This window comes from Mus caroli, unplaced genomic scaffold (assembly GCF_978045245.1).
Source record: "Mus caroli unplaced genomic scaffold, Mus_caroli_1 scaffold_10, whole genome shotgun sequence".
In the NCBI taxonomy this organism is placed as follows: Eukaryota; Metazoa; Chordata; class Mammalia; order Rodentia; family Muridae; genus Mus; species Mus caroli.
In genome coordinates, this window is record NW_028227265.1 from 16,553,005 (window position 1) to 16,577,730 (window position 24,726).

General features: G+C 38.6%; 1 protein-coding gene across 2 annotated transcripts in view; it reads right to left on the reverse strand.

Moving 5' to 3' along the window:
- Window positions 1-1,858: 1,858 nt before the first annotated feature.
- The window catches only part of Cntnap4 (contactin associated protein family member 4), a 289,760-nt gene continuing 266,892 nt past the window's right edge, over window positions 1,859-24,726 (reverse strand). For both annotated transcript variants that reach the window (XM_021169778.2, XM_029480968.2), the window contains 4 exons: window positions 24,146-24,233; window positions 8,701-8,919; window positions 8,305-8,376; window positions 1,859-2,607 (listed from right to left, as the gene is read on the reverse strand). In XM_021169778.2, the coding sequence (XP_021025437.1) occupies window positions 2,414-2,607; window positions 8,305-8,376; window positions 8,701-8,919; window positions 24,146-24,233 (573 nt within the window). In that variant the 3' untranslated portion in view covers window positions 1,859-2,413. The remainder of the gene's footprint in view (window positions 2,608-8,304; window positions 8,377-8,700; window positions 8,920-24,145; window positions 24,234-24,726) is intronic.

Genomic DNA, 24,726 nt, shown 5'->3' on the forward strand with positions numbered 1-24,726 from the left:
GTGCTGGGTGAGGGGATACTGATGTGGGGGTGGTACCATCTCAGAAGAGAAAGACATGGGTGAGGAATTCTATGACAGGAGGACTGGAAGAGGCAGCATTTAGGATGTAGATAAATGAAAAAAATAATAAATGAGTAATGAATGAATGAATGAATGAATGAATAAGAAAAAAAACCTTCAATATCTTTCCCTAATTTAAAACTTTTATATAAAATCTCTTAAGGTATATTCTGCATTTTATTTCAAAAATGCATTTTATTAAAGAAAAAGGAAGCAATTTGTTACAAACCAGGAAATCCAAACCATTGCATGTAAGGTATCAATACAATCTGATGCCATCCTATTTCAGTCTCTTGCTATGCAGACCACAGAGGACTTTGCAGCTTCACCATCTATAAGTGTCCACATTTCAGCTATGGTGAGGTCATTACTGGTACTAAATAAAAAACATAACTTTAAAGAATTCAGAACTGTAATAAGGACTGTGCTTTTTGCATCAAATTATACTAATTCTTGTTAAATACCTCTCTTGTCACATGTGTGTCAGTCTCTGTCTGTCTGTCTCTCAGTCTGCCTCTTTCTGTGCATGTACATGTGTGTATGTGTGCATGCATACATGCATGTTTGTGCGTGTGTGTGTGTGTGTGTGTGTGTGTGTGTGCATCTGTGTGTCTATGTACATATGTACACAAATATAGATGACATTCAGCAACATAGGTCCTTTGTCAAATCAGGTCCTTTAAGATTTAGTCAGGGACTTACAGAAACATTAATATGGACCTTGTGCTTTGGGAAAAGAAAAGCAGATTTTCTAAGAAGAATCATCAACAACCACAAAACATGGAAAGCAAGATTGTAGTGATGCTGCATTGATATATTTCCAAGTTTCTTTTACACACACACACACACACACACACACACACACACAAAGGATTAAATTTTTACTTTGGAGGCACCTGAAGGGGTGAACATGGATTGCAAAGTGTTTTCCTTATTTAATTGGCCTATGGACTTCAAAGATAATTCCATGCAATTACCTTGTTCACTTGACCTGAAAGTTCATATTGTTACAAGTTTCATAAAGTTAAGAACACTGCTTCCACCTCCCATTGTATACACATACTCCAATCACTGTGGGCTAGTGAGTATATTATACTGATTCTTGGTCCTTTTTGAGGTCTTAATCATCCTCCAGGAGACATTACTAGAATAACAGTTTGAGCATAAGTCTGATAAGAGAGCCAATATCTATTACTTTTATCTATCTGTTGCAAAATAGGGGGCACGTTACAACTCAGATTACAAGCTACATATACTGGAAGTTAGTGCACAGCCAAGTTCATACCGGAAGCAGAGCTGAATATTATAATGAGGAGTTGGGCTCTCGTGTTATCTCCTTCTTCTCTAACATACAAGAGGACACTGCACAGAAAATCCTCATGAGAGATCAATGAAAATTTGGCAATTACCTTTAGAAAAACATAAACCTAAGAAATAACTGCTTTAATGTTTGGGGAAATCATCTCCTACATATATCTGAGGTAATACAGTTGCAATTAAAATATTTTTTTTTTTGCTGTGTTAGGACTTGTTTTGTGACAAGTTTAATGGAAAACATTGTACAGTCTTTGGAAAATTACAATTGCTCAGGGTCTTAACCAGTCATCATGAAATAAGGACAAGAAACTCTCTGTAGAGACGTGATATCACATACCGACAACCACCATACTTTCTTAGTCTTTTTATATAGGAATTGTGTGTTCAGATTTAAAAGTCAGACACTCAAAACAAAATGCATTAAAAAGTATCAGAAAAAGAGTAAAATAGAAAAAGAGCAATACAAACAAGCCAAAGACAAGAAAACAATTTTTCAGACTATTGATGTATTGAATGTAATACAGAGAAAGGCAAAGGGGCTTTATGTATAGACTTTTGGCCATTGAAGATGCGAACACCAGCCAAACAGGATCTCAGAAGCATTTCCAGGCTCATGAACAACACCATGTGAAGACGAAAGCAAACAGGACATTTGGTCTGAAGTAAAGCAAGGCCATTTATAGTCCAATTTTGAGTTCTTACCTCTAACAAAACTTATGTTTTACAGGGTGAAGAGAAGGGCTAAAGTTTCCACATTTAAAAACCATAGTTGTGAAGCAAGTTAAACTTGGCTTTGATCATGTGCAGAAGTTGGAAAGGGACACCAATAGCGAGCTCCTTTCTTAACAGAATGATGGCTGGAAGGAGCCCATCCCTAGAGGAGGCTGCCTGGAACCATTCTGAGCTTGGACATGGCAAGATGGCCGTGCTGCAGATCCATCGCCTGTACGGTCAGGGTTAGAGCAGTTCTCGTCCTCTGAGAGCCCCTGGCTATTAAAAGGAACTCATCCTTGCAAGTTAAGAGGATCATTGCCAATCAGAAGAAATACTCTTTCTGATTTTCACCGACTGCATTCTGAATATGAAGCTCGCTTTTCAAAACTGCCTTGGCGCTGTCCACATTCTCTGACCTTTTTGCCTCATTTCTTTTGTATAACCTTTTCTGCTGATAAATGCGAACAGCTATGGCAGAGACACAAAGCAAGATAAAGATCACAACAGCTATCAGACCTGCAGAAGAAAGAGAAAAGAAATACCCAGTCAGGACCTTGATCAGAATAGACACTGTGTCAACCTCATGGCTTAATTAGTTCAGGGAATATTATTTTCCACTGAAGTCAACCATCTGTAAGATACAAACCAGAAACAACAAAACATCTCGCCTTTTCTATTCAAGCAATACTGTAATGGATTAAGTTTATTTAGGGATTCTATCAACTTTGCGGGGTCTCTTCCATTTATCCTGAAAGTGCATTATATTGGATCTGCTTCATGGGTTTCCTTTCATCGGGAAACATTAGTTAAATAATTTTATGACCAAGTGTTGCTTCATAATAAAACACGAAGACATTTTAATTATTTTTAAAATTATAGTTAAGCATAATGCAGTACAAGGATCATGTTTAGTGATTGAATACCTAACAATATCCATGAAGTTTATTTTCCATCAACTATTGAAGAGTATGTCATATACCCAAATAGTACTAGTAAAATGTAAATATGTTTAAATTCTTTCTTCGCGAGGCATACTGGGTTTCAAAACTCTGTGTTCTTTGTAAATATTTGAAGTATTACAATTCTTAGTTGAGCCCATGGTTATCAACTTTGGGGTGACATGCGATCGATCATGGAGCCCAGATAGTCCTCACAACACCCTAGGATGGTGACACATATGATGTAATCAGGAATTTCATAAGAGTTCTCAGGTACCTGAGATTAAATTTTTCACCAATGGTGCATGATAAAGATAGGGGAAAGTTCAGTGGTTAGCCCAAATGAAGACTGGGACATCAGACTGTAGAACTAGTCATTGACTTTATGAAGCAGAAGAGATTGCACTGTCAGGCAAAAGTCAAACTCATTTAAGGATGTCCTCAATGAAACAGTAAAAATTATTCATATCATTAAGTTTAGATGCCTGACTACAAGTCTTCCTAATGGGCCATGTGTTAAAATAGGAAATATTCATAAAGTATGTCTGGTCCATGCTGAAGAGTGATGCCTGACTCCAGAAAATACTCTGCAAACATTTGAGTCATGAGTTAAACTGATCCTTTGTGCTGCAGTCACCCAATTTTTTATTTGAAAGGCCAACTAATATGCAAACTATTGTGGCTCAGATATCCATCTTTCCTAGTTCTCTCTAAAGTGGATGAAGTAAATCTGTTATTCAAGTAAAGTCGCCTAATGGCATTTCATCCTAATGATAAAGTTCAAGAGCCAAACGAAAATTAGAATTTGGAAAAGTATCATTTGTCACCATGATTTTGAGAGTTTCCTTAAAATTGTCATGAGGACATGAATGGATGAATGTAAGTTCTGTGTGTGTGTGTGTGTGTTTGTGTGTGTGTGTGTGCACTTGTATGTGAGAGTGCGCACGTGCTTTGAAGTATTTTTTAGAATCTTTTAAAGAAACTAGGAACTTTCAAGATAAAACATTATGTAAGTATCTTAGAGTAGAAGGAAGCTTTTTTTTTTTTTTTGAGGCAGGGTTTCTCTGTGTAGCCCTGGTTGTCCTGGAACTCACTCTGTAGACCAGGCTGGCCTCGAACTCAGAAATTTGCCTGCCTCTGCCTCCCAAGTGCTGGGATTAAAGGCATGCGCCACCACTGCCCCACCGAGATAGAAGCTTTCATTACATTGTCCAAATGGATCTGAAACTCATTTTCAATGATGCTCTGGTTCAGTCTTTTTATACATGAAATAGGTAGCTGCCACATGTCCATTTGATGTGGTCTAGCTGGCATATCTGGTTTGGGGCCACTTATGGATGTGGGTTATTAAAAATATAAAGTATAAAAGTAACTGTGGATCAAATTTGGCTTAGCAAAAATTGAGATTCTATATCATTTTGTTTGTTTATATTTGTCCCCTTGAAAAAGGGTCTCAGGGGCCTTTGAACCAGGGCTGTAGCTGAGGATAATCTTGAACTTCTGGTCACCCTGTCCCCCATCTCTTAAGGACAGGATCACTAGTGTGTGCACTCACATCCAGCTTATGTTATTCCATGGATGGCATCCAGGGTTTCATGTACGCTGGGCAAGCACTTGACCAGCTGAGCTACATCCCAAGCCCTCAGACTCCACTTCAGTACAGATAAATGTAGCTGTTTTAATGAAAGTAAATCAAGACTTGAAGGTATTTGGAAGTTTCAATAAGACTCACTAAGCAGATTCTTCATGGCCCATGGTAATATTGCTGATGATAAGCCAATTTTTGACTACGTCAGGCTTACCAGAGAAAGATAGTAATGAATCTAATATGCATTTGGTAATTTTACTAATGGGTATCACTACTTAATCACATCAATAACACATTTAATCAGAGTATTCATGTGTTGTTATATATTTTGCCTCTCATCCCTGTAAAAACAATTAATTAAGTTGCTAAAGCTAGTTCAATCATCCTATTATAAAGTTTCTAACTCGAAGAGAGGGATTCTGAAATATACATGGTGAAATATGATAAAATATGTTAGAGTCCTACTGAAGTTATAAAATAAATGTCACCATCACATCATCACATTGGTCTAGATGGGACATCCAGATGATCTGCATCAGAAATGGCTCTGACTCTTTCATTTTGTTTTTGTTTTGTTTTCTGTAAGTATGCAATTTATCTCTTTCAATTTGGGGCAAGTTTCATGTCATTGCCTTTTGTGGCCATAGAAAATGCCTTAAAATTACCTGTCCCCCAAACAAGAAATTTAATATATTCAGAATAAATACAATAAACTGCTCTGTTCTATGCCCTTGAACCACCATGTGGATGGATGGTCCTCGGGAGCAATATATGCAGGTTGCATGAATCTGCATCCTCACAGTCTGGCCAGAAACACTCCATGTGTGCCCCATCAGTTTAAAACATCTCGCTAAGTCTATCCTCCTCTTTTATACTACTTTGTTTATAAACAAAGAGGATGGTTACCTACAGCTGAGAACACGAGAGGATTATCTACTCTGGAAAGTATTTGAATACATCAACTACGGTTACACACTGGGTTTGATTTGTGACCGGCTGGCACAACAACAGGATAAAATTCTACCTCAGTACTACCAGACAGCACACCACAGTGGAGGACCCTATGCTGTGAATGAGCAGACAAATTGCACATGGTTGGCATGAGACCTTTCGAGTTTACGTGGCCATTTCCAGCTGCTCCTCTGCTACCAAAGCTCAATTCCCACAAAGATCAAAATGAGACAGCATGCTGGTTTCATGGACCTTAGTAAGCCTTGAGGGACAAACCTCTTTCTGCCCTGTGTGTGTGTGTATGTGTGCACGAGTGCATGCAACTAAGCAAGAAGAGCACTGGCTGAGACAATTTGTTTGAGCAAGAAGCCTACTTTTAAATGTTGAGCTCCTTACAAATCTTAGAACTTAAAGTAGGGCTTTACTGTAGGACATGTTTCCCTTAGACTATTCTGGTAACTACCTAAACTCAAGATTAAACTAAAAACTCACAAAAGGGGGTGGGGTGGGGTGAGGTGGAGTGGGAACAGTTGTTTTGTTTGTCAGGAGATTAAAGAATTCTAATTCATGTATCTTTAACTTATAGATATTTAATTTAAGGGGAGAACAGAAATAACAAAAAGAGAATCTGTGGTGATTGTTATTATTTAACATCTAAAAATGGGTCTAGCTGCTGGAGAAAGTTTAAGTATAAACAAGAGACAGTACAAGACAGTACACAGACACTCATCCCCCCCCCCAAACATACTTACACACAATTACAGACAAAATTAAAAGTAAATCTTTAAAAGGCCGGGGCTAGAGAGATTTCCTGGTAGTTAAGAATGTGTACTGCTCCACAGAAGACTGGAGTTCAGTCCCTACCCCTCACATTTGCCTGTACCCTGAGCTTTAAGAGATCCAGTGCCCTCTTCTAACCTGGGGCACTGTCTTAGTTAAGTTTCTATAGCTGTGATAAAACACCATTACTAAAAGCAACATCGGGAAGAAAGGGCTTATTTCAATCTTACAAGGTCACTTTCCACCAATGAGGGAAGCCAGGACAGGAATTCAAGGGAGGAATCTAGAGGCTGGAATCAATGCAGAGGCCATGGAAGGATGCTATTTACCCACTTGCTCCTCCTTGCTTTCTCAGGCTATTGTTTTCATGTAACGCAGGACCACCTGCAGGGGTGGTGGTGGTGGTACTGTGTCCTGTGGAGTGTCCCCACCCACATTAATAACCAGACAAGAAAATGCAATACAGACTTGCCTGTAGACCAATCTTATGAAGGCATTTTCTTAATTAAGATTGACTAGGTTTTTATGAAGTTGAGCAAAACCAATGACCACTGACACCTTCACTGTTCACATGCCCCACACATACACAATTAAAAGTAAACTATTTAAAACACATTAGTAAGCGAATCAAGTATGAGGGCCACATAAAAGTTTCTCAAGTTTATGAATAATCACATTATCTGGATATAAGGTTGAATAGTTATTTATTTTATGCATCCATACGATATTCAGAGTGCAGAGAAATGTTAAAGCACTTAACATTTCAGTGCTCTGATTAATCGCCTCTGACGAGCACTAATCAGGGAGAAAAAGCTTTAGTTCTGAGTTTGGTTTTAAATAACGTATACCTCCAAAAATGATGCTGTCACAGTAAAGATCTTTTTAAAGTTCTCTTTGTGTGAATTTGGCAATTTAAGATTACTATGAACCACTTTCAACCTATTAACCTACGCTTTCATAAAATCCGAAAGTGCAGTATTCTTTTAGAGGTGTGTCTGAACAATGAAATATCTACTTTAGTAAGCAGTAAAGAAACGCAAACTGCATACACCTAACGTTAATCTCAAACTTCCCTGCTTTCACATGGGCCCTTGCAGAAGCAATGATACATCTAAGGAAGTAAATGCATGCAGCAGTCACTATGGCTTTAAGCTAAGTACTGTTCATTTTTACACAGCTTAGCAACTGATCCTGGAGTGTGATGCTTCAGTGGGATGATCCACATTGACACAGAAAATTTCCAAGGATGCCTAGAATTCATGAAGATCCTATGAGACCATCCTAGTAAATGTTATAGCCCATCCCTTTCTTCAAATTCAGTGCCTGGAAAGGTGTGCATAAGAGTGAGTCTGTGAACTCACTCTTGTCCATCAAAGGTATCCATCAAGGATGGGAGACCAGCCAAGAGGCTCTACCCCTTCCTGAGAGCTTTTGGCTGTTAATGCCCAGAGTAGGGGAGTTGCTGTCTTCAGTAGTGTAGCTAATGGTAAGTTTCCTGTGGTCTAGTATGGCCTAGTACTTATGCTTGTTCAGGTAACCTAATGACAGTGGCTCACACAAAACAAGAGGCAAGAAAATAAGGTTGAGACTCGCTGTAAAGGGGTTCAGTGGGAATGGACTAAGAGGGGTAAGAGAAGGTAGGAAAGGGTAATAGAAAATAAACATGATCAAAATATGTTATATACATGCATGAAATGACCAAGAATAAAAATGTAAAAATAAAATACTAAGATTCATGATATGGTAATTCAGACATGGAGACCATTCCCACTTCCCCATTCTGGGAATTGAACCTAAGACCTCATGCTTGTTGGCCAGGCATGCTACCACTGAACAACATCCCCAGTGAAAATACATGGATTCTTCATAGATAGTTTTCTGAGACTTTATATTCAGTATCATAGTAATAATAATAATAAGACCCCACCAAAAAGTTCACTCATGCTTGCCAGCTACCTCCAATCACTGCAGAGTCGCTTTTGATTGCATGAGTGAGAGGCTCTCTGTCGTCCATCGTTCCAGAGTGATCTAAGGTAAAGGCACAAAAAAGGGACAGAGTGATCCACCCAAGCAACAGGAGGAAGTGCTGAAGGACCCAAGTTTCTAACCAGACTGAAATCATACAGACGAACGTGGGGTGGGGCTGGGGGTCCCTGTAGTTCTCAATTTTAACAATGTCAACTGCAAATGAGCATGAAATCAAGACTTCAGGAAAGAATGGGTGAAAGGGAGACCTGAAGTGTAAACAAAAGCAATTCCCAGAAGCCATCTGGAAAATCACAACAAAACTAAGAAAATGCCCACTCTGGACAAGTCCATTTATCACTGAGGAGGGAGAGAATCTTAAGTCACCTGCAAATGAATGCGTCCTTTCTCTGGATGTGGCATCAGTGCCAGAAGGGGCCACACAGCTCGACTCAGTCACGTGCCCTGTCACGGTGACAGGGGCTGGGGGACCGGGTTGCAGAGCAGCCTTCAGAGGTGCAATATGGCTGAACTGCACTGCAGAGAGGCAACCTGTGAAGCCATGGGCTGCAGCCAATGCAGTCTCCTGGTCTACATCACTGTACTCTACAAAGAAACAACACAATATGATTAAGAATGGCCAACAGGAAAGGCAGTGATGCAGACATCCGATACCTTGCATCCATGAACACAACAGCAAGACACGTATGTCCAACTGCTACCTCTTCTGTCTTTACTGGGAGAAATAGATTGGCTGCATCTTTCTGTAAGCAGTGCTGAGACTTCAGGGTTAATGAAGAAAGTTTGTAAGCATGGCTCATTAAGAACACTGTAGTCTCTGCAGATGATTAAAACAGTCAGAATGGATGAGGCTATGAACTAATGAGGGGTCCACATGATTTCACAGTGTTTTTTTTTTTTTCCTTCCTTTGAGACAGGATAGCGCAATGAACTTCAGGCTACTCTCAACCTCCATATGCTATCAAGGAAGTTTCCTGCTTCTGTCACCCAAGTTCTCAGATTACTGGAGTGTACCACCATGCCTGGTTTTATTTGTTAATGAGGACCGAGCCTAGGACTTTGAGCATGCTAGGCAACTACCCTTCCAAGAGCTCCATCTTAGCCATTGATGTTTTAGAATAGATCAAAGTATATTTATTGTGTGCGATCAATATCAAGAGATGTGTCCTAGGATTAGAGATTAGTTCTGCTCAGCTTTTGAGACTCAAGCCAAGAAAATAACCAAAGCTAGAGGGAAAATTGGCCTAGGAAGCTCCCCTGGCCATTGCCCAGCCTAAGAAGGTCCTCCAGCTAAGAGCTTCTGATGCCACATGACTCCCTCTGAACACTGCAGGGGACTAACACCAGCGTGTGGGAGAGGCAAAATCCAAAAGCATTAGCATGTCTCCGTACTCATGTCCCCCATTAGGACCTTTGTATCACAGTGCTTTCTTTCTCAATGGTGGCCTTTTATGAAGAAATACATTGGTGACCTCCATGAATAGATAACCACTCCTCCCATGTTAATAAGTCTGTTCTGGATCAGAGATTAATTCAAATGCTAATTTAATAGCTAACCAATAATACAGATAGCAGTTGCTTTACCAGAATTAAATGGAAACAAAGGGAATTTATTATAGAGCTGTTTTTGCTTTGGTTTGGTTTGGTTTGGTTTGGTTTGGTTTGGTTTGGTTTGGTTTGGTTTGGTTTGGTTTGGTTTGATTTGGTTTGGTTTGGTTTTTGAGACAAGGTCTTGCATAAAGCAGGACAGCCTTCAAGATACTATTTAGCTGATATTCTAGCACCAATTTCTCAAGTACTTGGATCATAGACATACACCACACCCAGCTTTTACTGTGGCGTTTTAAAGCATAAAGACCATTATACAATGATGTAGTCTTCCATCCAACAGGCTCAAAAATGGCACCATCACCCTCCCTTACATTTGCACATGTGTGCACAAAGATGTGCCTTTTTCTGTCAATAATGGAACAGACACTAGGAGTTTTTCAAGTGTGTGAAGCACATTGTTTTAAGAGGCTTTTATCCTATTATGTAAATTTCACAGTGGCCACAGGAGTATCTTTTTGCTGACTCACAGATGTGACACTTAGGCTCAGAATTGCTATTATTGAGTTATCTGTTGTTAAAGGGATGTGGACAACATATTCTGGACCCCAGACCTACTGGGAACCCAAATCGCAGCCTCCTTTTGTTCACAGATCACTTTAGGGTTCAGCCTCTCCTTCACTGTCCTCGTATCTCCGGCAGTGTCTTTTGTTGTTGTTGCTTTGAGGGCTATCTGGGCTTGAACATTATTTTTTTAAGTAACTCTGGGCATCTCAATTCTGAGCCTGTCATTTCTTGTAATAGCTAGGTTTCTGAAGACCATTTTCTTTTGGCTCCATTTTCATTCACATTTTATATCTAATGATAAAAAATAACATTGATGAAAGGTTTCCTATTATGAGACTCATTCTCTATAAAAAGAATCCTGGAGATTAGGGACACGGCATCACTTTTTGGTTATGGCCTTTAATCATTTCCAGAAGAGTTCATCATCTCCTTCTTAATTAGCCATACTTAAAATCCTCTGTTCATTAACCTGAGAGACCTTAGCAGTAGCGGTGAAAAGGCTCAACAGAGCCAACTCTCAGAATAAGGACAGAAGGAACAGGAATCCAGCTGCTATACATGCATAGCTATTGCCATAACAGCCTCAGAGGACAGGAATCTGGGCCCAAATATTCTGCCTTGGGAAGCTGTGACCTGATTCTCTGGTTCTCCTCCCTAGATAAGGATAGCAGTGAGCATTTATCACTCTGTGGCTCACACAGGAGATCAAGAGCTCCAGAGATATATCACTGACCCTTGTGATAGTTTGTCAACTCGACACAACTTAAGAATCACCTGTGAAGAGAGTCTAGGTGAGGGATTATCTAGATCAAGTTCATCTAGGCACATATCCACAGGGGATTGTCTTAATTAAGGTAATTGATGTAGGAAGATCCAGCCTACTGTGGGTAGGATGATTTGCTAGGCAATCTGTATGAGAGTGGAGAGATTGTGATGATCACAGGCAAGCAAATGCCCACACTCGCATTTGTAGTATCTCTGTTCTTTACTGTAGATGTGAAGTGCCTAGCTGGTTCAAGATCCTGCCTTGACTTCTCCATGATTGGAACTGAAAGCTAAAAGGAACTTTTTAGTCCTCAGCGCTGGATGTTAGGCTGTTTCACCACGCAGAAATAAAAATCTTTCAGTCTACTATCATGTCAGTCACACTGACAAATGTACAAACCTTCAATATCTGTGAGTTCCACATTCTTACATTGAAGTAACCACAGACCCAAACTATCTTCTTAAAGTGTTATCTAATATCAAATGCTCATCCCTGAAAACATGCATATACCTGCCATGGTACAGACTGAGCAGGTTATATTTACATACACATATGCATGCTATAGCAACTAGTTAAAAAGATACCATGAATATGAAAGAAAGCTAAGCGGGATATATGTAAGGATTTGGAGGGAGGAATGGGAAGGGTAAAATGTAATTTTAATATAGTCTCAAAAATTAAAAGAAACTTAAAAAAATAAAAAATAAAGTCAGATTAAATATTCACTAGTTAGGCATGTCAACCTCTACAAGTTAGGATCTAAAGGATGGCATAATTATACTTCAAATTATGTGTATTTTTTATTTATAAAGGCCATTCTCCCACTGGAAAAAAAAAGAGACTATGCTGAGTATGGCACACATTTCCTTGACATTGTTCACTAAACAATAGAGTGTAATGACTAATTGCATAGCGTTTCCATTGTCTTAGGCATTATGAGTAACCTAGGCATGACTACAAATATGTGGGTGGCATATGCAGGCTCTATATTAATAACCTCACATTTTATGAGTCACTAGGCCATCTGCATATTTTAGTGTGCACTGGATTCCTGAAACAAACTTCCCATGTTCAGCTGAACAACCAAATTTCAGACTTACAGATATTTATAAAAACATTTATTTTAAGAATTCACCTGACTATTGTTTGGACCATACCCTTTTGGGATGGACTTTATTCTTCCTGTGTCTCCTCTGCAACTTCTGAAAATCTATTCTACTTTCTCATCCATTAACCAACCATAACTTATTTCCATGTAGGTCAAACATTTTCCTTTCCCTTCATCTTCTAGGAACTGAATGCAAGTGTCAATATTTTATCTAGTTTTATTTTCAGTTAGTTCTTCTAGCTCTTTGTTTCATTTTGCTTTGGTTTACTAAAATCGACTTAAATTACATGTACTGTGTTTAATCTGTATTGCCTGTCTTCTTAAATAGCTTAATTTATGTAGAGAATCTTGATGGCCGGGTTTTTGTTTTGGTTTTGGTTTTAATTCTGTTTTCCTAGAAGTTGAATCCCTCTTGGTGATTAATTGTGACTGTCAGCTTGAATGGATTGAGAGGAGCCTGGCAGATTAGTTAAAAACAACATTGGATGCTTTTACAGCATTCTGCAAACTCTGGGTGTTTCCTGAAAGCACTGACCAAGAGGGAAAGGGAACAGATACCCCTGAATGTGTTAAGCATAGAGCCCAAAACCCAAAACTTAATTCTGTTTTCCATTTGCTTGCTAGTGCCCAGTTACTTCCTGCCTCAGATAGTTGAAACTCAGAGACTGTAGGTCACACAGGAGTATGGGTCCCCCTGTAGTGTCACATTGACCTAAGCTGTCAGAGGAAACCACTCCTCACAACAACAAAATGGAAATGTACCAGATAGAAGCTCATTGAAAAACTGGGAAAACATGCAAACTGGTATGCTCTGGTACTGATCTTCACACATATGGTCTAGAGACCTTGGTAAGCCCCACATTCCCAATAATGTATAAAATTCAAATGCTCTACATGAAAATTCTCCAGGAGAGCACAAAGATACTCCATCCCTTAGATAGAGAACCCCCGGATTTCTTCCATCCAGATATGACCTTTCTATTCAACTAAAACAAAAAATTCCATGTTTCGGGACCTCTGGTAGAAGGGTTAGCATGAGAATTGGGCACGGGAAGAAACTTTGAGGAACTTGCATTCTTCTTCTCAGAATTTAGTCCAGTTTTGAGACAACATAAATGGAGTAGACTGGAGTTTCTCAAAAGCAAACGAGGCCTTAGAAAAGCCTTCACATCCTCCCTATGTTCTGACAACTACTCTAACAATGTCAATGAGCAAAATCTATTTCTTTTCCATTATCTGATTCCTCCAATGCCAACCCAGTGTGAAGGACTACAGAAGTGAAGGTAGAGGAGAGAATGGAGAACAAAACTATTCAGCTCTTGTTTCTGGCCATAAAAATCCTCAATGACTCAAGACTTTTGGAGCAGTCTTCCCTATTAAAAAGTAAGCCTCAATTGTATATGCCAACAAAGGGAGTAACTTCTGCGTATGTGAAGAAGAAATCATTCAACAAACAGCCTACAAGAAAAATTGAGTTCCCGGAAATGAGGATTTGATGGAGTACCTTTCTATTACAGAGAAAGGATGTTTCTAGGAAGATATGGCAGTCAGTGTAAGAACAATGACAAGGAGTGCTTTATAAAATTCCTCATGGCTCTCATAACCTACTGCGAATTAAAAGTCTAAGAACTCCAACAAGAATAAACGCCAGTAGTTTATAATTTCTTCTGTAGAAAGGGGGGCCAGCTTCAAAGAGGATTTCAATAACTTTCATATGTAAGATAAAGATAAGGAAGGATTGCCAGAAAGTGGTGTCATGAATCACAGGAGCTCACAGGAGCAGCCAAGGCTAGAACAAGCCGATGTTTTTGCTCCTGTATATATATATTTACACCAAACAAAAGCAGTCGTGAATGTGAAAGCAAATGGCAAAGTAGATGCCAAAAACTATGAGGACAAAGGAGAAGTTAAATCTCCAGGCACTCACAAACCGGCTGCTCACAGAAGTAAAACTCCACCACCCAATTCATACAAAAGTTACTTGTAGGTAGCTTTCTCAAGAACCTTAATGCTCTTTCACTTCAGAAGAGCCTATCTCATCTTAAGTGTCATTAGACATAGATGTGTGAAATTGGTGTCTTTGAGAAATCTAATTCTGGTTGGAGAGGCAGAGCAGTGCTGAAGAGCACATGTTGCTTTAGCAGAGGGTTGTAGTTCAATTCCCAGCACACATGTCAGATAACTCAGCCATCTGTAACTACCTCCCCAGAGGATTTGATCCCTCTCTTCTAAACCTACCCCTGCTTCTATGAGGGTGCCCGCTCCCACCCATCCACTCTTGCCTCCCCACCCTGGCATTCCTCTATTGGGTCATCAAGCCTTCACAAGACCAAGGGCCTATCCTCCCATTGATGCCCAACAAGGCTTTCCTCTGCTGCATATTAGGCTGGAGCCATGGGTCCCTCCATATGTACTCTTTGGTTGGTGACTTAGTCCCTGGGAGCTCGGGGGGCGGGGCAATCTTGTTGGTTTATATTGTTGTTCTTCCTATGGGGCTGCAAACCCCTTCAGTGATCCTGGCCTTCTAACCTCTGTGTGCATGTAGGTTCACATGCATAAACATGCACACATAGACACATAGCTGAAACTGAAATAGCATCTTCATCTAAAAATGAAATCAACTTTTCTAAGAAAGTTTGAGTATACCTCCTTGGCTTTGCAGATTTTTACCTGATATATCCTTGGAATGGACATTTAAACCTTCCTAAATATCCCCTTGGAAGACAGAATAGATATGCTTAGACCACATGGTGTTTTGGTTTGGGTTGGTTTGGGTTGGGTTGGGTTGGGTTGGGTTGGGTTTGGGTTGGGTTGGGGTTGGGTTGGGTTGGGTTGGGTTGGGTTGGGGTTGGGTTGGGTTGGGTTGGGTTGGGTTGGGTTTGTTTAGACCTTACCTAAATGTCACTGCCTAAATCCAAGTGTATTTCTCCAATCTACAGGCTGAGAAGAGACCAAGGACCCTTATGGGTTGTCACCTGTAAACATACTAAAGCAACTGCCAAGTCGAGTGAAAACGATCTGCAGGTTTTTCAAATCTCTTCTAACGTGGAAAGAAACCCACAAGCAGGTCTCAGAACTCAACCATAAGAAGGTGAAGGAAGCAGAGCCCAACAGTAGCAGAACCATAAACTGCCACCTACCTTCCCACACCATCATCCTTAACCACTAACAGATCACTGATGTCTATTTGCATATGTGGTTATGTATTTGACACACAAAACAACAAAGACCAAGTATGAACCTCATCCAGACTCTGAGTAGTGATTTTTTTTTGAGTTTTTACAATGAATTAAATTATATCATTATTCAAAACAAGGGCATAAATTCCCATGAGAAGTTTTATGCAACTTTAAGATTATGTGATTATCTTAATTAGGAGATTTTTTAAAATGTGGTATAATTGTAACCCAATAAAAGCTTAATGAATTATCAAAACAATTTATGCCTACATGTTTCTTTGATTAATTACATCTCAGAGAAATCTCTTATTATAAAATCTCCTCACAAATGTTTAACTTAGGGAATTTTTTTTGACAAATCATTTACCTTTTTTAACTATGTATATACATTGTGTATGCATGCATGTGGGTATGTGCACATGAGTACAGTGACCATGGGAGCCAGAAGAGGAAACTGTATCTCTGGATGTGTATACTGGAAATCAAACTTGGGTCCTCTATAAGAGAGGTACACACCCCTAACCATCGAGACACCTTCCCTTTCTCTTTGACATGGGAGCTTATGAAAATTGTGAACAACATGCTTAATAAAGAAGTGGCCTAGCCGGGTGGTGGTGGCACACGCCTTTAATCCCAGCACTTGGGAGGCAGAGACAGGTGGATTTCTGAGTTCGAGGCCAGCCTGGTCTACAGAGTGAGTTCCAGGACAGCCAGGACTACACAGAGAAACCCTGTCTCAGGAGGGGGGGGGGGGAAGTGCCCTGCCTGCATCTCACAGGAAAGATGAGAATGAAAGGGGTCAGTTTTCCCCTCTCTCCTCCAGGATTGAATCTGAAGTATAACAACTTGGTTTTTCTTCTGTCAGTGCTAACAAACCTGACTTTCAGGAACAACTCAGGAATAAGTGATTATTGGTACACACATTGTTATCTTTTGTTCCATCTCTATTGCTCCATTATACTTAACAGGCAGCACTGACAAACGCAATTGCTAATGCTCTAACCAGTCTTAAAGCGTATTGCTGGACTAAACCATTCTGTATCTCCTACCTATGGACGTGCCCTCTCTCCATGGCAACAGTTCTGTGTCCAGACTCTACACTCTGGCCAACACTTCCTACTCTCCCCTATCCATACTTTAATAATAAGTTTACTAACACTTTATGTTAACTGGTACATCATAGCTTTATTTGTTTAGGTATTCCTGGTATAGACACATTAAAGCATGTTCATAATTAAACAATGTCTCTTTCCTTTTTATTTCAGAATTGTTTTTGACATATTTTTTTTTCAATCAGGATTTTAGATTTTTATCAGGTTTCCTGATATGACATGCCTTTTGGATCAATGACTTTCACTTCCGCGGTTGGGATGTTTTTGAAGTGTAAGCAGAGTTCTATGTTTTATAGTCCTTGACAGCCAAATGGTAGCACTGAGTGAGACAGCTCACTGGGAGAAGTGTGCTTGCCCATCCCACAGGAGCCACTTACTCATGATTATATGCTCTGACAAAAAGCCCCAATTTCCATCTTATCATTTGTTCTATAATTACAATCAGGAAATGTGTTTCTTTTGGCATCATGACTATCCCTTGGGTATTGTGACATGATACATCTCAGCTCCAGTCACATAACAGGATTAGGAAAAATGGTGTTTATAAGTGTCGAACAAAAGCCAGCTCACAATGACATAAAAGACCCTCTGTAACTGACCCTCATATGACAAGGACACATAGCCTTGAAGTCAGTCTGCCACATTTAAAGTATTATAGGTTATAGAACTAATGAATTCTCAAAACTAATTTTTGGTCTTTGTATCTTTCTTATTCTAACTTGCACTTCCCTTTTCAATTTGATTTAAAAATAACTAGTCATTATTTGAGAGTTACCACACAGCTTATTAATGAAGTCAGTGTCCTTGGGTTATCTAGGTCACCACACTTCACACTTCTGGCTAGTGAAGTAAGTTTTGCATAAAGGAATCCTGCACATACCATCTTGCCCTTAAACCTCTTCTGGAGACATTTGATAAACTCACTTTTCCTTGCTGACCAAACTGTATTTATATCTGGCCTAAATCTGCCTGGCAGGAGGTATACTTCTTAGTTCTGTAGCCCCAGAAAAAAAAAAAAAAAAGACAGCTATGAGACATGATACCACATAGCCATTTCTCAGAATGAGCTGAATAGACATTAGATTCTCATTTCAATAGACATCTTAACACATACAGTTACCCGGGCATATATCTCAAATCTTAACTTTACTGAAATTGATGGATTTGAAAAGCAAATGGGATAAAAATCTATCAATATGGACCTATCTGAAGTGAGCGTCCTGGATAAGACCTTAATCTTCATCCCATAGTTTAAAATCTACTATTTTTGCTAGAGTTATTGAGTCCCTCTGTGTTTTAAGTGTAACGGGAACTTAGAAATAGTTACTGGATTATTCGTGGAACAGTTTGATATGATTTTCTAAAGCGTCCCCACTTTGTTTAGTATCCACTAGTAATAGCAAACAATGACAGTATTCCGTCCCAACTTTAAAAGAATATTAAAGAAACTCCAGGGATAATAGAATTTTCTGTTTTTCTGTGCTTTCGTCAGTCAAAGAAGTAGATGCTCAATAGTTTAAGTTTTTGGTTGAAAATGTAGACAAAATGTAACTAAACAAACATAGGTTGATTTTATATTCTGCCTCTTACAAGAAATGTTCTGAATTTATTATTTTAAAAATAAGTATTTTAGTACATTTTACTTTGGAAAGAAATGGGCTCATTTCATGTAAAGCACAACTAGAGTATGTTATGTTCAATTAAATACACAAGAACATGCTACAATTACTGTAAACCTCTTCCTATAAGCTCTAAAAGAACAGGCATGATGGTTACCTCACTGATCATGATATGCAACAGATAATTACAAAGCATGTGTTGAATTAATATATGAACCAATGAGACAAATGGACTAACCAAACCAAAGAAGCATATTTGATAAATATGAACCCATGAAAATGTGCCTCAGAGATCTTCAGCTAGACTCTAACTGCCAGGCTTCTCAGTCTACTTGAAAACCCACGACAATGTGATGCTTCTACCAGATTGCTCCTGGCCAAGGACTAGAAATAGCCTGCATTCTAATTTTGCATAATAATGGGACTTCTCTGATTGGACTCAAGAGCACCCAAAAGACTCTGGTGGATGTTTCTTAGACCATACAGTGGTCTAACAGACTTCTGTTTCAACCCCAGTCCTTCCACTTGAAATGATAGCTGCATAACTCAGCCAACTCCCTCTGTGTTTGCATGACTCAGCCAAACCCCTCTATGTTTTCTCTTGCAGTGTTCTCTAAATAAAAATCTCCCAGTGTTTACTCTCTTTTTTGGCAATTGTTTCCCAAAAGACCTCTACCAAAACAACACATAACTTCAAAAGTTAGCAATACTCTGGGAAAATTAATATCTTCATTAACCAGCTTGCCAATCTATTTTGTGATAACTTAATATATTGTACTAGAATATACTCATATGCACTCTACCACTTTATAATGAATTCATTTGCCACACAAAGTTTGACTACAAGTTACTAATTGCCTTTGAATTACAAATGATTAGTCGTCTCTCCAGATCCATACCTAAGGTACATGATAAATAAATGATCACTTATACTTCTGGGAGAATACATTGATTTAAGTTATGAAGTTCATGGCTCAGTTTGGATTTTAATCATAATTTTTCAACATGAATGATATACATTTGAATAATAATCAATTTGAATAAAAAACATTAACATCATTAACTCCACATGACTATCTTTCATTCAACTGAAAAAGGAAAACAAATGTCACTCTACAGTCTTGTTAAGACAATCCTCTTCACAGGATGCATCTGAATTATTTTATAATATATCTAACATATGTCTATTCTCAAAAAAGATTTTATCAGAAATCCTGGCGTTAAATTTGAAGGCAAAATATGATGTCGATATTGTTCATAATTTAGTATGTTGGTCACATATTCTGCAGCTTACATATGTTCTGCATTTCATAATCTGATAGACCCAAAAGCTCTTAAAATTGGGAAGATTTTTTTTTATTCATTTGATTATTTTTTATTAGTTTATACTATTGTTTGAGGGATATCATGCACAGAAAGCCTTCTTCATATATCTTTTTGATATCAAGAATGTGATATAGATTCATGCTTCCTCTCAATGACAGACTATAGTCTAATAATAATACAATCTGAAAGAAGATGGGAACACTCTTATACGATGGGATGCTAACCTTTAGTTGTATGAATAGAATTACCCATGTACACCTAGGCTCACTGGTAGACCTCTTTGACTTTGCTTATCAAGTAAGGTTTTCAACAGACTGTCCTCAGCTCAGGGTGTGGCTCCATCTCCTGGTACCTCCCCTGTGCCTCACCGTGGCTTTGTCTTGGGTTCTCATTGTTCCCATCTATTTGCCCCATAGCACAGAGTCATGAAGTAACTGGGAAGAAATTAGCCCCACAGCTAAAATAAGAATGGGATGGACTATGGCTACGATTTTCTTGCTGCTGCTACTTACAGTTGTTGACTTGGTCTCATAATGAAAATGTAGGCAGAGTTTCAATTTTACTTAAAATTGAATTTAAAAATAAATTTTTATTAACCTGCCTCATTTACATATCTGTGGAATTCAGTGTGATATTTTAACGCATGTTTATGGTAAGTTTTGACCAAATCAAGGGTCCAGCATATCAATTTTCTTATTATTTCTTTATATTTGGAGCCTGGAAATGCCTCTCTTCTGTCTCCTCATGGAATAAATACTAGGTTATTGTGAACTGTCTACACCCCACTGTGCAGTGGAACCTTACTCTTTCTATCTTACTGTAAGCACCTCTTCACCCTTTCTGCAACCTCTAGTCATCTTTATTTTGCATTCAGATTGACTCTTTTGAGCATCCTCATGCAGTGGGTGACATAGAGCATTTGCCTTTCTGTGCCTGGCTAACTTCCTTTAATCTGATGACCTCCAGTTCTATCTATTTTACCACAAATGACAGGATTTCATTCTTTCTCAAATTCCCGTTGGCTTTCTGTGCAGTGCTATTGCTATAAGTGGAATAAAACACTGTTGTTATGAAAAGAAATGATCTGAACAGCACCTTCTTTATGCATCCAAACCTAAACCACCAATTCACAAAGGCTAACACAAATACCTCCACACCAGCCTAAAACAATAGAAACATTTCCCTGAAGTGGGCACAGAGATTGCTCAAAGTCAAGTTGCAAAATTGTGTTCTGTTTTTAACTAAGGGTCTAACTAATGTTTTGGTCTTGTTTCTTTTTGGCTTTTAAAAAAACTTTACCCAATGGAAAGAGTATATTGAAGAGAAAAGAATTCATAATTCACACAATTCAGGAAGGTCAAAGTAATGGAAGAGAGTGGTAAATGAGAACGGGCTGCATGATGTCCCCATGTTTAGTAAATTTTGTCTGTCGGAACAGCAGGCAGTTTTGACCTGGGAGACAGAGTTCACGTGGTTTTGCCTACTCTCAAGTTTAAAAGCCTTAACATATAAACTATATTTTCCCACTGTATTTAAAGATTGCTAGTAAATATTTCAGTATCTACATAGCTTGTTGCATTTCAACAGGTCTTCAAATCTGGGATGGTGACCGAGGACCAACTCATAACCTTGTCTTCAAACTGGAATGCCCGTAATACCATGAGACTGCTACATTCTGCCATCTCAACTGTAATTCTGCACTAGCTTGACAGCGTGTGCTGTAAAAGACACTGGAAGTGAAGCCTGAAGAGGACAACTTAGCAATTTCCCATGCTCCTGGTTTTCTGTATTAGTTTCCAGAGTGGCCATAGAAACTAACCTGCTAACTTTGTATTAAAGCTGGATTTTCTTTTTTTGAGATGATAACATAGTTGTATTCCTCTCTTTCTCTTTCCTCCTCCAAACCCTCCCATACTCCCCTTCCTGTTCTCCTTCAAATTCACAATTGCATGGGTATGTATGTGTGTGTGTGTGTGTGCACATACATATACATATATACCTATGCAATAACAATTAATGAAAAAGAGACTGTGAATTTGAAGAATAGGAATATGTATGTATATATGTATATATACATAGATGTATAGAAGTATGTATGTATATATATATATATATATATATATATATATATATATATATATATATTCTTAAATATAACCTACTCAGTACATAGAATGCTACCTGTACATGTGTTTCAGCACTGGCTATTTGGGATTGGGCCATCAATGGTGTTGCTTTCTTAGGGGACGATTAATTTTCCCACCCCCAGCTTTCCTCAGTTTCCTGTTGTGCTGTGTGGGCTCCTCCCTGTCTGTCCGCCCCTGATGTGCCTATTAGTGTCATCCTGGTCCAACTTTGATTATTTTGAGATAGGCTCTTTCTGTGCATACCAGACTATCTGCTACCTTAAGGATCCTTCTGTCTCAGCTTCCCAAATGCCAGGATCATATTATATGCCACCAACTCAACTACTCATTGCTCTATGCACTTAAGTTTTATTTAGCCTAAAACCAATAAGTATTCAAATGCATAGGTTCAAAGGCAGATTGTTTCATCTGCTGACTAACACATCTGGTTTAGGATCTGAGTCCATCCTAAAGGTACAAGGTAAAATAGAATCACCATCTTATATCCAATGTGCTGGACTCGGCATGTTCCTCAGAGTAAATGATATGTCAATATTAAATAGTTAGATATATGATATAATTATATACTATGTATAATTAACCCTGTGAGGGTCACTTAGAATTTTTTGTTATGTTTTCCAATAACTAAGTCTTGTTGAAGATACATACATGTTTTAATGGCTGTTGAGATTTAGGAGAGTTTTGCTGCTCGGAGAACAGGAGCTCATAATTTTGGTGCTCATCCATACCTGAAAGCCTATAAATATTTATAAAGCTAGCTATTAACCTTCTCCAGGGCCAATATTTTGATCATTCACCCATGGGTTTAATCAAACATTCTCAGGATTTTAAGATGATGTACAGGGAACATAAGGAATGATTAATCCAGGTACAAAAAACTGACAAGGTCAAAAGATAAAAAATTACATTGGACAAAATATTCTAGGTTGCTACCAAATATCAGATAGGAATGAAAACCAGACCACAAAAAAAAGATCCCATTTATAAAATAATGTGACTCAGTTGTTTACTTATAACTGAAAATAAAATATCTTACATTGACTTCACAGGTTTCAATATAGTCCTTGTTGGTAGCTGCATTTTTATTATGAATTTTTTAGAGGTAGAATATATTTATTTAAACATGATTGCTGTAATTAATAATAGAAATGAATAAGAATTATGAGGCATTTAGGTGTGTCTAAGTAAGAATGTCTGTAAATACATCACAGAACAGATGAAACATGGCACAAAGCACAGCCAAAATCATGCTCCCCTTACCTCAGCCCTCATCTCCTTTACATCTCGTTCCAGTTTCATCATTAGGTGAAGGTGTGTATATCTTCCAAACATGCCCATTACCTTCTTTGCTGCTACGAGAGCAGATGTTTGGCAAGAACTCAAGAGAGGAAGTGTTACTTTGGCTTGTAAGCAGAGCGATACAAAACATCATAGAGAGAAAGAAGACAAGATGGATAGAGGCTCTATGGTGCCTGAAGGATGCAGGTACTTAGGCCACCTAGTTTTGTCATATCTTATTAGAAGAAGGAAGAAGAAAGTGAACAGGAAGGAAAGCTGGGCTATAAAGCCCCAAATCTATCTTCTCCCCCTCCCCCGGTGATAAGCATCACCTTTCACAGCTCTACATTCTAAAGGTTATAGCAACATCACTAGCTGGGGATCACAAACACATGAGCCTATAGGGATAGGTGACATTCAAACAATAGCAGCTGATTGATGTATCCACTGCTGTTCCTACCTTGGTATTTTTTATGTAGGAAAATAATATCAGGTTTTATTATTGTTTTAGTCAGGATTACCATTGCTGTGCTGATATACCATGACCAAAAGCAACTGGAAGAGGAAGGGGTTTATTTCCCTCACAGTTCCATATGGCAGTTCATCACCAAAAGCAATGCAAGTAAGAAGTCAAGCAGGCCAGGAACCTGGAGGCGAAAGCTGATGCAGAGGTCATGGGAGAATGCTGAAGCCTGCTTTCTTATAGAGCCCAGGACCACTAGCCCAGGGATAGCACCACCCACAATGGACTGGGCCCTTCCTTATTAATCATTAATTAAGAAAATACCCCACAGGCTAGATGACAGCCTGATCATAAGCATGCATTTTCTTTTCTTTTTCTTTTTTTCTTTTTGCACATTTTTATTAGATAATTTCTTAATTGAGGTTCCCTCCTCTCAGATGACTTTAGCTTGTGTCAAGTTGACATGAAGCTATCTAGCACAATTACAATGACTGACACATGGCAGAGATCACTGCCACCTTCAGTCAAAGGAAACCACCACTACTGATAGATACCTCCATCATCAATTCCTACCCAACTAAAATAAGGCAAGGTACTCCTTTTGACATGATAAGGTGTGTGTGCATCTGCGTGTGCATGTGTGCATGTTCGTTCTGATTCATGCTTACACATTATGACTAGGGAAAAGATTCACTTACCTAGCATTCTGCCCAGTACCAAAGATTTGACTGCACTGAATTCTGTGCCTGACGACAAGTAGGTTTGTCTCCTTGTATTCTCATCAATCTATAAAATTATTCCATTGAAATGTAGCCATTCCAATAACCATTGTTTTGTGTCAAAAAATAATAAGAGGAAGTGAAGAAAGAAAAAAAGAGGAAATTGTTATTGTGGTTTTATAATAGTTTAAGGAAATGAAATTTTAAAACGTAGTCATTCAAAATCTGATGTTTTTTACTCTATGCTCAGATAGCTACCCACTTTTCTATCTTTCCCTTTAGTGTTTGGACCATCTCCACTGCATAAGAAACCCAAATTTGGTAAAGCCAACAAAAAGACGTGGTTTTTTTTTTTTTTTTACCTCAATAATTTTTCTTAGCTTGGGATTTTTCCTGGAGTCATGCAGCTAAGAAATTTTCTTCTATGTAGAGCTGAAACATTAGTGGTTTTTGGCAAAAGCTTCTAAGGCGAATAATTCCGTTTTGCAGTGAATCACATCCTTTCTTCAAACTTATTCTGATATTTCAGTCATTATTTTCTGTTGTCGAATGATTGCTGC